This window comes from Lactuca serriola, chromosome 9, assembly GCF_051521515.1.
Source record: "Lactuca serriola cultivar US96UC23 chromosome 9, Lser_US96UC23_V15, whole genome shotgun sequence".
Taxonomy (NCBI): Eukaryota; Viridiplantae; Streptophyta; class Magnoliopsida; order Asterales; family Asteraceae; genus Lactuca; species Lactuca serriola.
This window is the reverse complement of record NC_136416.1, coordinates 45126863-45143322: the sequence shown is the minus strand read 5'-3', so window position 1 is coordinate 45143322 and position 16460 is coordinate 45126863. Positions and strand designations below refer to the sequence as shown.

Below are 16460 nucleotides of genomic sequence, written 5' to 3'. Positions count from 1 at the left end.
TTTATTTCGCTCATTGAATTAATCTAGAAACAAAAACATTAAAAAAAAAGAAATGCACAAAATGTTACAAAACAAATAATTTTGTTTATAATAAAATTATCAAACGTAATAAAGCAAATATCTTTTTACACATGTACTTTTTATTATAATATAATTTAAATGTAACTATAAGTAGATCCGATTTGAAGATGGATTTGCATTAAACAAATAAAATAAAAATTGATACAGTGGAATGGAAGGTGGATGGATGAAATAGTCACATGGCTGCTCGTAAACTTCACTCATCTACTCCGTCAACCAGATCTCTCTCTCTCTCTCTCTCTCTCTCTCTCTCTCTGACGTAAATCTTGCACGAGCCAAGCAACCTCATCGACTCTCTCTTTCTATCTGTTTTCCAGAGTTTATCACATGAACTCCTAGTTTTTATTGGTGTATCATGATGAATCGGAGTTCATCCAAGGACTCTATGGTCGGTGCCGGAGGTCGGAATCATAATCATAGCAACAATCATAATGCTATGACCAACGGAATATTGTCTCACCGGCGAGGAATGTCTTTCACAAAAAACAACGCATCTGAGAATTTCAACAACAGCAACAACATGGATCTCTTCTCTCGTAGTCGCACTAGTCTCCCAGCCGCCTCTTCCGACGAATCGGACTGTATGTTTACCTTTTTTTTTGTTTTCTAAGTTCTAGTACTAAGACTTGATTCATATACTTCATGTCTTCTATACGATTTCCTGTCGGAGTTGTATAAGCAGGATATGGTTTTGTGATGAGAAAGCGCAATTTGAAAACGATAGCTGGAGTATTTTGGGGATGAATCCTGGAAAACGATGTCGTTTATGTTAGGATTTTGCTTGACTAGTTTGGATTTGCAATAAACTTTTAACTTTTTGCCCCTATAATATGCTTCTTCTTTGGATTTATGCTAACGTTTCGATTATTCCCACTTCTTTAATCACTACGATTATTTGTTTTACATAACAATTTCTTCTTCTTAATTGAAATTTTCTACAGTGCAAGCGAGATTAGCGAGACTTTCAGTTGGATCAGCAAAACCTGCCAAAAGCATATTAGATGATCTTCTGAATTCTAACGAAGGGGGAAAGAATGACTACGATTGGTAAGATTTCTAGTAACTCCATGATCTCGCTTTTAGTTCAGATCTAGCTTCTTTCTTTTCCAGAATCACATGTATTTAATGACAGATCTGTCAAATCATATTATCTTGTTGGTAGATTACTTGCATCTTCCATCTGATTCCAGCTGTGTACTAATAGATACCCTCCTGTTCTATACACCAGTATACTACTTAACTACCCATTTCCAATTATTGTGTCTGTTGATTGATTTTCCATGAATCCTTATTGATTACCTGACATCATCTCTTACATTTACACTTAAGAACCTAATAAAACTGTTTCTATATCCTTTCTTACTCAATTTCTAAAACTATCAGATTCGAATTACAAATATGAAGCATTACCTTTTGTGTTAACAGGCTTCTAACTCCCCCAGGAACTCCTCTCTTTCCTTCTTTGGATGGAAAAGAGTCTCAACAACCTGCACGTGTCACTGCAAGAAGCAAGTCTTCAGTAAGATCAAGTTCCATAAACAAAACTTCAAGGGTTAGTTTCCTAATTCTACTACCATGATCTCTTACAATGAACATTCTAGGATAATCATTCACCATCATCATCTTCATCAATGTTGCTGAATTACAGCTATCTGTATCTCAATCTGAGACCAATCATCCTTCAAGACCTGCAAGAAGCAGTTCAGTGACTCGATCCTCCATCTCCACCACACAATATACAAACTATTCTAGCAGAAACACCAACATTTTAAACACAAGCTCTGCTTCTGTATCTTCTTATATAAGACCTTCTACCCCTACCAAAACTGCAAGACCTTCTACCCCATCCACCCGAACAACCCCTTCAAGAACTTCAACTCCTTCTAGAACCCGCCCCACCCCTACCCCCACCCCCACCCCCACCCCAATAAGACAAAACACAAGACCTTCAACACCTACTTCAAGACCACAAACACCTGGAAACTTGACACCTTCTCCTACAATTCGACCACCTTCCAGGTCATCAACCCCTACACGTAGGACCCTAACACCTTCTCTCACCCCATCCACCTCATCTTTGACTTCAGCCTCACGTGGGTTGACTTCAAATGGACGTAGTAATAGTAGTGCTGTGGGGTCCACTTCAAGACCGAGTTCTCCTAGTCCACGTGTACGCCCGCCACCTCAGCCTATGAATATAATTGATTTCCCTCATGAAACGCCGCCGAATCTTAGAACGACTTTACCAGATCGACCTCTGTCTGCTGGTAGGTCAAGACCAGGTGGGTCCACTACTGTGAAGGGTAATTTAGACAATTCAAACACCGGAAGTGGGACCATCACGAGAAGACATTCGTCCCCTAATGTGATTAGGGGACGGATTCCGGAACCTTCCGGAAGCGGAAGGTCGCGTCCTAATTCTAATGGGAATGTTGTTGAGAGTTTGGATCCACGAAGAACTTCTCATTTGCCACAATCAGTAACAAGAAAACCTGTAAAGTCATCAAATTCGGAAAATGGAACAGGATTTGGAAGGAATATCTCAAAGAAATCACTGGATATGGCAATTAAACATATGGTATGAATATTGAATAAATCAATAAATACTCTGTTTAGTTTTTATAAATAGATGTTAATTAATATTGGTATGTTTTAAAATGTGTAACAGGATATAAGAAACGGAGGTGTACGACCACTTTCAGGGTCAACGCTTTTCCCACAAAGCATTCGGTCAAGCAACTCCAGGGCCCACCCTACAGCTACACGTGCAAGTTCTGTAGATGGCGGTGGATCTGAAAATGGGAATTATAGTAATAATGGATATTTATGGAACAGAGGTGGTGGTGGGCCCATGGAAGATCAAAGCCCACATTCTTCTAAACTATCATCGGAAGTTGACATGTATGAGAGTTCAAGGTACGATGCTATTTTGCTCAAAGAAGACCTTAAAAACACAAGCTGGTTGCACACTGCGGATGACAAGACTACTGATGAAGCTCTTTTGTTTGATCATGGGTTCGAGTCCCTTCCTGAGCCTTTTAGTCCTTTGTGATCGTTTATTTCCTTTCTTATTCATATTTTCTTTTTCTTTTTTTAAATGTTATTTATCAAAACAAAAAAAAAAAGAGAGAATATCATATCAAAAAAGATAAAAAAGAGGATGGGTTTTGTCATTTGTGTATCTTTTTTTTTCTTTTTAAATATTTATTTTGGTTTTAACGGTTTGTTACCACTTCAAATTAAATCTATACTTTAATAATACCTTTTATTAGCTTTTTCTTTGCATATTGGTTTAGTTTCATTGCAGTTTCATCTCCAAAAAAGTGTATATGAATGCACATAAAAGAAAAAGAATAGAAGAATAGAAATAAGTATTGACAAGAAGAAAAAACAAGAGAAAGCAAAAAAACTGTAGGAAGAAACCTATAAACTAACTTTGCCTAAATCAACAATCTTTTCCAAACACAATAAATCCTTAAAGTCATTTCATACATGCTTGTTACACTTGTGGGACTTTGAAAGCTATTTAAAAAATACTAGGATGCGTTGCATTATTCTTGTTGGGAAGTTTATGAGCGTACACACCCTACAAGCACATGAGATTTTGGGCATCTAGCCTAAGTATCCATCCTAATAGATCATTACTATAAGTAGGGGTGAGCAAAAACCGCACCGCAACTAAAATTAACCGCAAAAACCGCAACCGTAATAAAAACCGATAATGAGGTTTTTTGTTTTTCAAAAACCGCAAATTCGCGGTGCGGTGCGGTTATTAGTTTTCAAAAACCACAGAAAAACCGTACCGCACCGCATATATTATATACAACTTTTTTTATTAATTATTAATATATTAAATATTAAAAATAAGACAAGTTTCATGAATGAAAGATGAATAAAATACTAGAAGACAAAAATATGGTTTTTTGTTATGTTTAACTTTGAAAAATGGTGAAATTATACAATTTTAAGAAATTTATTGTTAATTACTATTGATTTGACGTTTTTAAGATATTAACTGTTTGTGATTTAAGTTAATTGTCTTATACATTATGATTTTTCTATTATTACAAGAAATATGTTTGAACTCTAAAAACCGTTTGAGCTCTAAACTATGGTTAAAAATTACACAAAATAACCGCCCCAAATCCATGCGGTTAATAACCGCAACACAGAAAAAACAAAATTGCACTGCAAAAATAACCGCCTAATCGTACCGCAAAAATAACCGCACCAAGCGTTTTTGAAAATGAAATAACCGCATTTGCGGTTAGTGGTGCGGTTTTAGCTAATAACCACACCGAACCGCACCGCGCTCATCCCTAACTATAAGCTTGTCAAGATCGGTACTTAGGATGGTTTTTTGGTTTACAAAATCAGGATCCTAAGATCCCACAAAATAAAACATAATTTTTTAACTTGTAATTTTAGAAAATGAAAAATATTTTAAACATTTAGTTTTCCATTAGAAGCTATAAAACTTCAAAAGATTAGTCAAAACACGAAATGATAAACGGTAAACTAATAAAGGTTAAAATACATAAAGTGGTAAATTCATTTTATTCAACAAAAAAAAGGGGGAAGGTAGGATTAGATCGGATCCCAATTCTACGATCCTATCGTATATGATCCAACTCATTTGTTTTCTTACCTAAGATCGTACGATCATACACTCAAAATCGTGATTTTGACAATCTTTTATTATTGCATTCCCTAGTGTTACATTCTGTTTTCAGCACTTGGGTTAGTGATATATGTTTGTTCATAACCATTCATTGTTTGAGAAAGAGTTTTGATGTTAAGCACCGTGTCGCGTAAGCTGGCCCGGAAACCCTCGTTAGGGAAGTTCCCTTTCCAAAAAAAAAAAAAAAAAAAAAAAAAAAAAAAAAAAAATTAGTGTTCAATTACATGGTAAAAAGTTATGCTATCGAGATTAAAATAATAATAATAATAATAAAAATTATAATAATAATAATAATAATAAAATATCTATGTGGAGTTACATTAGTGGGATACCCGTTAAAGGTTAAACCACAAGACGAAAGTTGTTGATTATACAACACAATCGATGCTTGAGAAACTTAAAATACGACTACATGGTCAACAAGTATATCATCCAATTTATAGGTTGTAAGTTGGCTAAATATATTATTATTAAGTTTGGGATCATTTGGCTAGATTGTACACCCAATTGAATTTTTCAAAACAATATCAGTCGAGACATATTCCTGCTTTTGAACATAACGATATGAGCATTCAAGATTGTATGCCACTGGGGCTGAAATATGAGATTGGTTGGTGCTAACGGAATCCATTGAGTTGCACTCATTTGCACAATATATTACTATGGGTGAATAAAATTATTTGGTATAATTCCCAATGGCTGTTTGTTTTAATTTAAGGGATCGCATGAGACAATTCACCATCATACTCCTCTTCCGTCTGTTGACTCTATGGTCAATGAATTGTTATTAAATGAGATTAGTCTTAAGTTTCATGTCAATAATGGGTCTAAACCATCTATTACTCCTGTTATTTTTTTTAGCTCCACAATGATCTCAACCTAATAATTACACAAGTCCTGATGCTAACGTTGCTATGGATAAATTGTTAGGGTTTAAGGAGTTCCACAAATAACAAACGATTTCATTATGAGTAATAATGCAAAAACTAATAATAAAAACACAAACAATTTATGTGTAACGATCATCGATTATGTCTAGGGGAGAACACTAGAGAAAGCTTTATTATTTCTGTCAAATAGCTTGAGTGATGTAGGTTACACGAATTAAAGGAACATAAATACTAGTGAGAAACCCTAAAATTGCCAATAAGCCCAAGCCTAAAAAACAACTCTGATAAATCTGGTCAATAACAGAATTTAGTGTTGCATCTAATATAGGAACTAACCCATGAAAAATTTATTCTCGGATCAGCGGGGCGCAGCCCTAGCTCCCGCAAGGAGCGGCTCCCTTTTGATCTACTTCCGCTCTTTTGGGAATGGGACCTCATGCTTGGTTTGCCTAACGACTATTAGGTCAATGAGTGAATCAGTCTCTACAACTTAACATAAATATGTTTTTTAACAACAGAAGAATCATTGGAAGTCTTAATGCTTATATTTCTTAATAGAGAAAATAAGCAACAACAATGACCTCTCTAGCAACATCAACAACCAAATAGATCGTCTCAATTAGACCAATCATCTAGTCATGCTCCATGGACACGTCGCCCACCTCAATTTAATATCAGGATCTTTGCGCCATCTATGGATCCTTTGGTGTTTAAGCAAATCAAACAATTACTTTAATCACAATCTAACGTCTCTTCATGATGATTACTTTATTTATGTACTTTCTGTAAGTCTTGTTTCCATTAGTCATTATGTAAATATGGTTACTTACATGTTGTTTGTTTTTTCTAAAGCAAAATGTCTGCAGTCTATGGATCACATTTCCAGATATCTGTAGTAGAAAAGGTGGACCAAACGTCTCCAGTCTGAAAGAAGAACGTTATTTGTTTTTTAACATCTGTAGACTGCTAGAATAAACTAAAATATAATTAAACTGACTTTTTTAAAACTTAAATAAAGTTTTTCAATAATTTTATGACTTTATTATAGATAATTAACAAATGTAAATCAACTTTATTGTATTAATATAAAAAAATTGAAAAAAAAAGTTGTACGAATTAACGTGGAAACACACTGTAGCAAGATCCAACTCTACAAACTCCATCATGACCCTTGCCGCACTTTCCACAAGTGCGGCCCTTCTGGCTCCCTGCTCTGGGATCAGTGGGCTTGGCCCGCTTGGCTGCCGGCTGGGACTGTGCCGGTCGTCGATCCCTCCCCTGAGACTCCACCTCCTCCCTAGCCTGAGTCTCTAGCTCGATCTCCCTCTTCTGGGCATTTGCTTGAAGCTCGGCAAATCTCCGGTACGAGGAGTTCGCCATGAACTCCCGAATATCTCTCCTCAAAATACTCAAATAACGGCTCATACGTGTCTGCTCAGTAGACACGTGCTCAGGGTAGAACATCGCCCTCTCATGAAACATCCTGGTAATAACCGTAACAGACTCCGTACCTTGCTTGAGGGTCAAAAACTCCTGTGCTAACCGATCCCGATCCACCGGGGGAACGTACTCATCACAAAACATGGTGGTGAACCTCTCCCAGGTCACCACAGCAAGCTCTAATGGAGAATAGTGTGTTGTCGTGAACTTCCACCAATCCTTCGCCCCCAGGCGAAGCTGGTTCAGCGCAAACCGAACCCTCAAGTGCTCCGGGCACGAGCATGTATAGAAACACCCTTCAACGTCAGATACCCATCTCATCGCTGCAATCGGATCCTACGTCCCATCAAACTCTGGTGGCTTCGTGTTGCTGAACTCCCTGAACAACAACGAGTCACCCCCTTGCGGCCTAGCAGCAGCAATGGCTGCGGTGGCCGCTGCAACAACAGCCTCAGAAAGAGCGGCATAACGCTCGTTAAAAGTCTCAATCAGCGTGGTCTTGATAGACCCGAACATCTCTGGTATCTCTGCCCTGATGGCCACAGCCACCTCCTCATGGATGATCCGACGGATCTCCTCATCACTGGTCTCGCTGCTCTCTGGCGCATGACGTGTCCTCACCATGATCTACCTCTAAAAAACAACATACGATATATTAGAAACTCACTCGAGCATACTCGCACTCGATAACTCGTCCCTCCTTGATTCCCGGCATCCCGAAGATTCTTACTTGAACTGTACACCGTCCCGGTGTTTTCAGTAGTACGGGCCCAATACTACCTTCCACACCGCGTCAGTATACAACCCAAGTCCTCCTCCTAGGATCCCAAGTTCCAAATACTCTATTATGCAAATCCTTTCTCTAACAGATCTCTCATAAGCTCCTCGCTGCTACCTACTCACTCTCAAGCATCTCATAGCAGCTCACCACTCCCTAGGCTAAGGCATCACAAATCAGGCCACTCTAGTCCTAATAGGAGTACCTAGCCCACTCTAGCACAAGAATACATCATATCAATATCATAAGCATATAACATAAAGGTATCTTGGGAAATCACCGTTCGGGCGCTGACTGATCGTACACACGACTCTGCTCTGCGTTTTCCAAAAATCTTTTACTCTTTTTGAAAATATTTCTCAAATCCTCAGTTTGAGTTCAAATACGTCCGAAGGTGTACTCGAATCCCTCAAACCAAGGCTCTGATACCAACTTGTAACACCGTAAATTTCAAAACAGTTTTTCGCATTTTATAAATACATAATTCATTTATTATTCATAAAAACATAATTGTTTGAAACTCAAATTCATAGCATATAACAATCCCAAGATCTCACAACATAAAAATCCCATGTGTGTACTGATCAGGCCGGCGCCTTCCCGCGATCCTCACTAGTACCTGAAACAAATAACACCAAACACTGTAAGCACAAAGCTTAGTGAGTTCCCCAAAATACCATATATATATATATATATATATATATATATATATATATATATAACACATATTAGCCACTCGAGGCTATAACTCTTTGGGTCCGTGCACCCAACTCTATGAACCCTCAGGCTCTATCTCTGTGAACCTTCCGGTTCTAACTCTGTAGCATGCACAACATAAAGCACATAGAATAACGCAGTGCAACACATAACACATATATAACATACAACACTGTATCACACAACTCTAATTACCTACTCAAGGTAAAGTATAGTAAGAAGACTCACCTCGCGTATCTCGGTAACTCGTTAATCCTGGAAATCACTAGTGCTCGATCTCCCGAGCTATAGTCCTCCTATAACACAAGTATATCTCTAATTAACACTATCCCAACTATGGTTGACTAATTCTACCAAGTCAACACCAGTCAACTCTGGTTAATGGTCAACGGTCAACCCAACTCGCCGAGTCTGGCGTGGACTCGCCGAGTCCCTACGGGGACCCAATTCCTCTGAATCCCTTCCGACTCACCGAGTCACCCACCCAACTCGGTTACTCAACCCCTGGTTCGAAAACACGGAACAACTCGCTCCAACTCGTCAAGTCTGCCTATGGACTCGACGAGTGGATTCCATGCACAACCCCAAACGACCTTCTGAGGTCAGATCTGTTCCACTAACTCATAGATCCAGTCTTTCCAAGCTTATTTATCACGTAAAGTTTATGTCTTGGCGCTCATATCACACCTATTGACTCATAAATGGTGTTTTAACCTCAAATACAATGATCCCAAACCAAAACCTCCATAGACACATAAAAAGCTTGGACCAAGAGGCACTCTGGACCTCCATGGGTCCAGATCCAGAACCTAACTCGCTAAGGGACCATGGGAGCACTAGATCTAGTCACAAAAGGGCTCAATAAGCCCTAAATCAACATGAACATCACCACAACAGAAAAATGGTTCGAAAATAGTACCTCAAACGTGATGTTCTAGACCTCAAATCTTCAGGAAGTTAACCCTCTTGCTTCCTCTTTAGCTATAGCTTCCTTTCCCTTGCTAGACAACACCTCCAAGGTCGACAATGGCTCCTTCTCTCACTCCAAACGCTCAAGCTCACTAGGGTTTCGCTCTGGGGGCTGGTGAGCACAAATGACGGCCATAAGGCCCTTTAAATAGGTCCCAAACCCAAGAAATTAGGGTTTCATTAAACAGCGCGGACTCGCCGAGTCCACCAATGCGACTCGTCGAGTCCGGTCATTAATCCGGGTGACAAATCGCGTCTCTACTCGGCGAGTCTACGCACCAACTCACCGAGTTCTTCCACAAAACTTGAAATAAATGAATAAATATAATACCTGAAATTTCGGATGTTACATTTAACTATTTACAAAATATTTTTTTGGTTGTTTAAGATAAACTAAAATTTATATTTAAGTTGACCCTATAATGTTATATTTAAATTAATAAGTTAACTATTTTATACATATTGTTCCAAAATTATATCAATAAAATGATAATCGTTTACATCCAACAATATATTAAAACTAATAAATTAAGTATAATATGTTAAAGTTAAATACACAACTTTATAAGTAGAAGTAAATATATTATTTTAATATTGACATTTAGTTTATATATGATTACACTTTAGGTTTGATATTTATTTAACCTTATTAACCAAGTTATAATTATTATTAGAAAGAAATTGAAAAGTCATGGAAATTTCAAATGAATGTGGTGAAAGAAAAAATACATGAGAGTTTCAAATACATGAGGTTCAAGGAAAATGTTAGCTTTATAAGATATATAGATATATATATATATATAGATAGATAGATAGATATAGATTATTAGGATTTTTTTTCATATTTTATAAATAGTTCCAATTACTATTATTATAATTAAATCTTTATTTATAAATTATTAAATTTATCAAAAAGGTTGTGATTGTGTGTTGAACCTTTTTTCTTTAAGTATTGTAACTTTTTTTAATATTGTTTATCGCAGATAAAGTTGGAATAACTTTTTTTAGGCTAAAAGATATTTGAAGATGTTTGAAGACTCTGATCCATATCTGTGCCAAGAAGAGGACATGCAGACATTTTTAAGTCTGTAGTCTTCAAAAAAAACAAACAGCTTGTGAAGTCTAATGTTGCGCGTGGTCTACACAACACAGAAAGAAGAAGCGAAGAAGATCTGTAAATGAAAAACAAACAACACCTTAGTATATTTTTTCATTATTTTTGTTTTGTCCGGTGTAACGCCGTAATTCTAACTAACAATATAAGTGTTATGAGTTATACTTATAAGTGAAGTGTATGAAAAGTAATTTACAACCTATTATGTTGAAGAAGGGTATTTTGGTAATTTATTATGAATGTTAAAATTTATGTGATTGAAGGTATTGAAAATGATTATTAGTATCTTAATTGGGATAGTCTTAGTGACTGTGATATATCGAGTATAAGTTCATAAATTGTCGTAGTCTCGGTGATTGAAATACCACGGAGTATAAATGAATAACCCTGGTAGTCTTAGTGACTATAATACCAATGGATCGATACTAATGGTAGTTGTAGTGTGGTAATACCATAGTCTGGAATGCATGTGGAATATCATTTGGAAAGTACAAATTGTAGGGGTGAACATGGGTCAGGTTGGGTTAGTTTTACGGTAAAACCGAACCTAACCCGTGTATTTCGGTTTCTAGGTTGTAGAACCCATTGGGTTCGGTTTTTGGGTTCAACCCATGGGTTGATGGGTTTTAGGTTGTAACCCATTTTTCAACAAATCTTTATAACTTAAAAATGAAACAAATTTAGCAACCTAGATTAAAGAAACTAAAAAAACCAACTTCAAAACCAACACAACATCAAAAGTATGTTGCTAAAAGTTTACAACAATTAAATTTAAAATAACCAAGTGTACCAAGTTTTTAATAACAAAAACAAGTAGCAAACCAAGTTTAAAACAATCAAATTGTCATTACAACCAAGTTTAATCTTCAATCTTAATCCATACGAATCACTTCATCATTTCCCAATTTATCTCCAAATAAAAAAAGAATAGTATTAAATTATAAACTTATAAATATGAAAAAAAAAAAAAAAAAAAAAAACTTACCAATTCATCTGCAAATAATAAAAAAAAATTAGTATGAAAAATATATAATAATATATTATAGAGGATCAGATCAGTTTCAAACCCAACGGGTTGAGTGGGTTATATGGGCCGGTTTGAGGTATTAAAAACCGGACACAAAACCCATTTTTTGGTTTCTAAAAGTTTAAACCCAAACCTGGCGGTTTGGGTTTTCTCGGTTTTAGTTTTGTTGGTGTTTGGATTTTCAGTTCAGTTTTGCTCACCCTAACAAAATGTTAATGTGTGAATACTTGAAGCAACACGCACTTCCCTCCTAATTAGATTCAAAGATTCAAAGAAAGAGGAATCTTGTTTTTAAGCAACTTTCAAACAAAATAAACTTTAAGAGAGTAACATTATATTGTTTACATTCTCACCATATGTTTCGTTGCATATACATGGATAAATCTATCCCATAATGGATGTAATGGAACTTTTGGTATGGCTAGAGATTACTTTTGTAAGTAATAAAGATATGAATGTATTTAATTTTAGGATATGGTTGATTTCTAAACGTTTACTAAGATTGAAACTTATTTAGGTCTCATTAAATACTATGTACACATAAACATAAACAAACACCCAATTCATGCTGTTGACAGTTAACACCCATTAAGGTTTGGTGCATCAATAATGTTGGACAACTCACGACTCACAACTCACAATTGTCCTTATATTTTATCTTTCTTCCGAAGTACGAAACATAATAATTAATTTGGACTTCTATTCTTATATATTTTGAAATGACACCTACATCCCAGAAAGGCAAAAACAAATATAAATTCCCTCATATTTTCTCTTATAATTTTACTACAATTTCTATATAATTAAATATAAACACACAAGTGGTGAGTGCTGTGTGTGGACCTCCATGAACATGATCTTAATACCTTTTAAAAAACTTTTCCCACCCCTCAATCCACGCTTACCACCTATCGCTTTCACTCGTTTTCTCTTCTAACTCAAATCAAACCGAATAAATGTTGCCGTAAAATATAAATGTTGACTAATGGGTTGTTTTTTTTCCTCCATGAAGTTTTATGCGAATAAAATAGCTATAAAAAGTCTGTATGGGAGAAATATTGTATCAATAAGGTCTATTTCTTTGGTAAACTAAATAAACCGTTATCTTACACAATATTTCATCTACATTGACAATATTCCATAATTTTACATGTCATCAAACATGTTAACACATTATAAAAGAAAAAGAATATAAGAATCATAAATTCATACAAAACACCATCAAAGAAACAATTATTCTTCAATTTGTGAATACATACAACTTATATATATAATTATAATTAGAGAGTAGTACCCAAGTACAAAACCAAAATAAATTAATAAAAAGTAACAACCTCCATCAAACTGTATGTGAAAATAAAAAAAATAAAAGAAAATGCAAATTTATCACCTTCCTTTAGGATTCATAATCTGTGAGAAAACAGCACTCGGAGTCAACCCATCGGAATCCTCACTCGCCAAACTCCTCCCACCAATACTCATCGACATCCCACTGCTTCTAGAATCCGTCACATTTCCTTCATATCCCCCTCCCTCCGCCTTCCCTTTCAACGGCACATCATCATAAACACCATCCTCCATCTCCATCACCGCCCCTTTCCCACCACTCTCCTCCGCGCTCTCCTGCAACTGCAAAGCAAATTCAAGATTCCACAGCACATCACCCATCGACGGCCGCTCAATCCCCTGATCCGCCACACACTTCACCGCCGTCTCCGCCACCTTCTTAAAACATTCCGGCGAGATCTTCCCCTTCAAATACGGGTCAATTATCTGGTCCAAAATACCCTTCTTATGACAATGCTGGGCCCACTCCGCCAAACTCACTTGCTCTTTCGCAAGTGTCGGGTTTAATGCGGGCCGGGCACACAAAATCTCAAACAGAACCACCCCGAATGAATAAACATCCGACTTATCCGTCAGTTGTTGCCGCCTAAAATATTCCGGATCCAAATACCCGAAACTACCCTTCACCACTGTACTCACATGCGTATGATCCAACGCGGGCCCCGTTTTCGACAACCCAAAATCCGAAACCTTCGCCACCCACTTCTCATCCAACAATATATTTGTGGTTTTCACATCGCGGTGGATAATCGTGTGCTTTGCGCCCGTGTGAAGATAATGTAGACCTCTCGCCGCGCCTATACAAATCTCAAGACGTTGCTTCCATGGTAACGGTTGGTTTTGGGTTTTGTAAAGGTGCTCACGGAGGGTCCCGTGTGCCATGTAATCGTACACTAAGATCATTTCGTTGTTGTCTTCACAATATCCGATTAAGGAAACGAGATGCCGATGCCGAAGTTTGGAGAGCATTTCTATTTCCGTTTGGAATTCGTTCACGCCTTGATCGGAAAGTGGATTCCCACGTTTGATTGCGACTTTTGTCGCGCCTCCATCGACTTCACCTTTGTAGACTTTCCCGAACCCACCGACACCGAGGAGGAGGGATTCGTCGAAGTTGTTGGTGGCGGATTTGATCTCGGAGAAGGAGAAGTGGCGGCAGAGGTTGGAAGGGTGGGAGGAGGCGTAGCTTCCAGTGGTGGTGGTTTTCGCGGTGGAGCCGGAGGAATGGGAGTTTCCGTATAAGGATAATGGAAGCCAACCGGATGGTCCGTCGCTTGAATTTGGATCTTTTCGTTGTTTCCTTCCACGGGTCAAGAAGCAAACGAATAATCCGATGATGAGGATGGCGGCTATGCCGCCGCCAATGCCGCCACCTACCGCTGCGGTTTTGTTTGACTTTCCTGACTTTATTGACAACCCTCTTGTGGGGTCAATGATCTGTTGTACCGGAGCTGGGGCCGGGAGTGTTCCCGCAAGATTCCCGTCACTTGAGTTGATTTTAAAAATCTCGATTCCGTTCAAGATTGCATCGTATCTTTCCGGTTTTCGGGCGGAATTGGGATGCAATTCCAGCCATAGATCTTGTCTTGGAGGTCCGAGAGCTAAAAAGACAACATAATCTTTGTAAACCGGGACTTTGGGTTTATTTGCCCATGCGATTACATCTGCTTCGGTTTCTGCGGTTTGATTGTTGATAAAAATTTCAAACACTCTTTGGTTGATTTTAGTAATGTCAGGAGCAACTTCACAGAAATGGAGTCTAACTAGATATGAAAAGCCAGTGTCAACATCGAAATACCAACTCAGATTGTAACCAATGTTGATTCCAGGGGTGGGACCCATTGATCTGGCGGTTTTGTACACATCAACCGGAGCAACATAATCCGGCATACCAGAAGGGTAACTGATTGTGATGTTGGGGTCTGTAGCTACTGGGACACCCACTGCAGCTCCATATACGTACGCATTATCACCTCCCCATGGTCTGAACAACCCGGTGTCATCAGAGGGAGAAATAGCCTGTCCACCGACGTTTAATCTGTAGACATTTTCAAGAACTGTGTAGTTGTTGATGTTGAAACCGGTGCTGGTGCCAACAATCATGGCGTTTCCATTAGAAGAGTAGATATCTGGGTGAGAGACGACTTCAATACCGTTGACAAAAGCGTAAGAATCGGGGGTGTTTGGAGATGGGGTGAATGTGATGTTTAAGAGTCCAGAATCGACATTGACTGAGAATTCTTTTGTCATGAAATCGAAGTTGAGATTGGTGGCTGTTTCAGATGCGCTGAAGTTTTTAAGAAGGGTGTATGATCCGGAGACGACAGAGAAGACGCCTTTGGAGGCGTTTAGGTTTGCGTAAGATGCAGGGTAGAAGTAGAGGCGGACGAATTTTCTGCCGGATGCTACCGGAAAACTGTAGGTGAATTGAGATCTGAAGATACGGGCGGTCATGTAAGGGACTGTTGGAACGGAAGGTTTTTGGGTGGCGGCATCGGAAACTATGGAGTTTGCGCCTGCTAATGCGAACTTTGACCCTACATCAGTGGTCCATTGTCTGCCATCATCGTCGCTTAATTCCCCGACTGCACCACAGTTGAGCAGAATCTTATCGGAGGGGTTATAGTCGGCAGCTAGAACTAGACGAATTACGCAACCTACTAGCAGAAATGAAAGAAGGAAATCAAGCAGGTGATGCCGATCGGGGTTTCTCATTGTAATTCCCCAATTTCAAACCTGAAAGTCAAAAAATACGAGAAACCATAATTAGCTTTTAATATTAGTTTTTAATGTTTAAATATTCTCAAAGCCGAAAAATCTAAGATATTTTGGAGAAAACTCGATCAAAATTCAATTTCGAAAAAGCTGAAATACTAAATAAAATTGATGATAACTATATGATAAATCCAATTAACTTTCAAGCTCATAACAATCAAATCAGCAGAAATACGACACACAATTGAGCAATTTTTAAACAGCAAACACATAAACATAACGTTATCAAGCAAATCCAAACACATAAAAAGGATCTAACTTCAAACAGAAACTAGGGTTTCAAGTTTCGACTCCTTTTGAAACAGATTTGACTCAACCAAAGAAATAAAGTTAAAAAAAGGTGCATGAAACAATCAGATCTATGAAGTTTAACCAAAAGGGGGAAAGAGTTGGCTAAAATAAAGGGAAAAAAATTTCGAGTCCAATTAGCAGTGAAGAACAAGTAATTTGGAAAATCATATCTTGTGATTACCTGAAAAAGATGTGGATTTGAAGTTGCGAAGAGATGTTGAAGTCAATGCAGTAGCGCTCAAGCCATAGATTGAAGAAACATGAATTGATTGTTGAAGTAAGAGAGACGAATATGTGATTATCGAGAGAGAGAGAGAGAGAAGAGAGATGAAGAAATTAAATGAAAATAG

The 16460-nt window shown here is 37.7% G+C and overlaps 2 protein-coding genes across 3 annotated transcripts; one reads left to right on the top strand and one right to left on the bottom strand.

Annotated features, from left to right (window-relative positions):
- Positions 1–212: 212 nt before the first annotated feature.
- Positions 213–3366, top strand: LOC145072960 (uncharacterized). 2 transcript variants are annotated; one of them, XM_079019479.1, is made up of 5 exons: positions 213–662; positions 1023–1128; positions 1524–1633; positions 1730–2659; positions 2750–3366. In XM_079019479.1, the coding sequence occupies exons 2-5, from the start codon at positions 1116–1118 to the stop codon at positions 3131–3133; spliced, it is 1437 nt and encodes a 478-aa protein (XP_078875605.1). In that variant the 5' UTR covers positions 213–662; positions 1023–1115; the 3' UTR covers positions 3134–3366. The 2 variants fall into 2 exon arrangements, with proteins under 2 accessions (XP_078875605.1, XP_078875604.1); XM_079019478.1 differs by having other exon boundaries at positions 1507–1633.
- Positions 3367–12918: 9552 nt separating this feature from the next.
- FER (Malectin/receptor-like protein kinase family protein) lies at positions 12919–16460 on the bottom strand. Its single transcript, XM_079019561.1, has 2 exons — positions 16292–16460; positions 12919–15780 (listed from the first exon to the last, which is right to left on the bottom strand). Exon 2 carries the CDS (start codon positions 15757–15759, stop codon positions 13084–13086), a length of 2676 nt encoding a protein of 891 aa, XP_078875687.1. The 5' UTR covers positions 15760–15780; positions 16292–16460; the 3' UTR covers positions 12919–13083.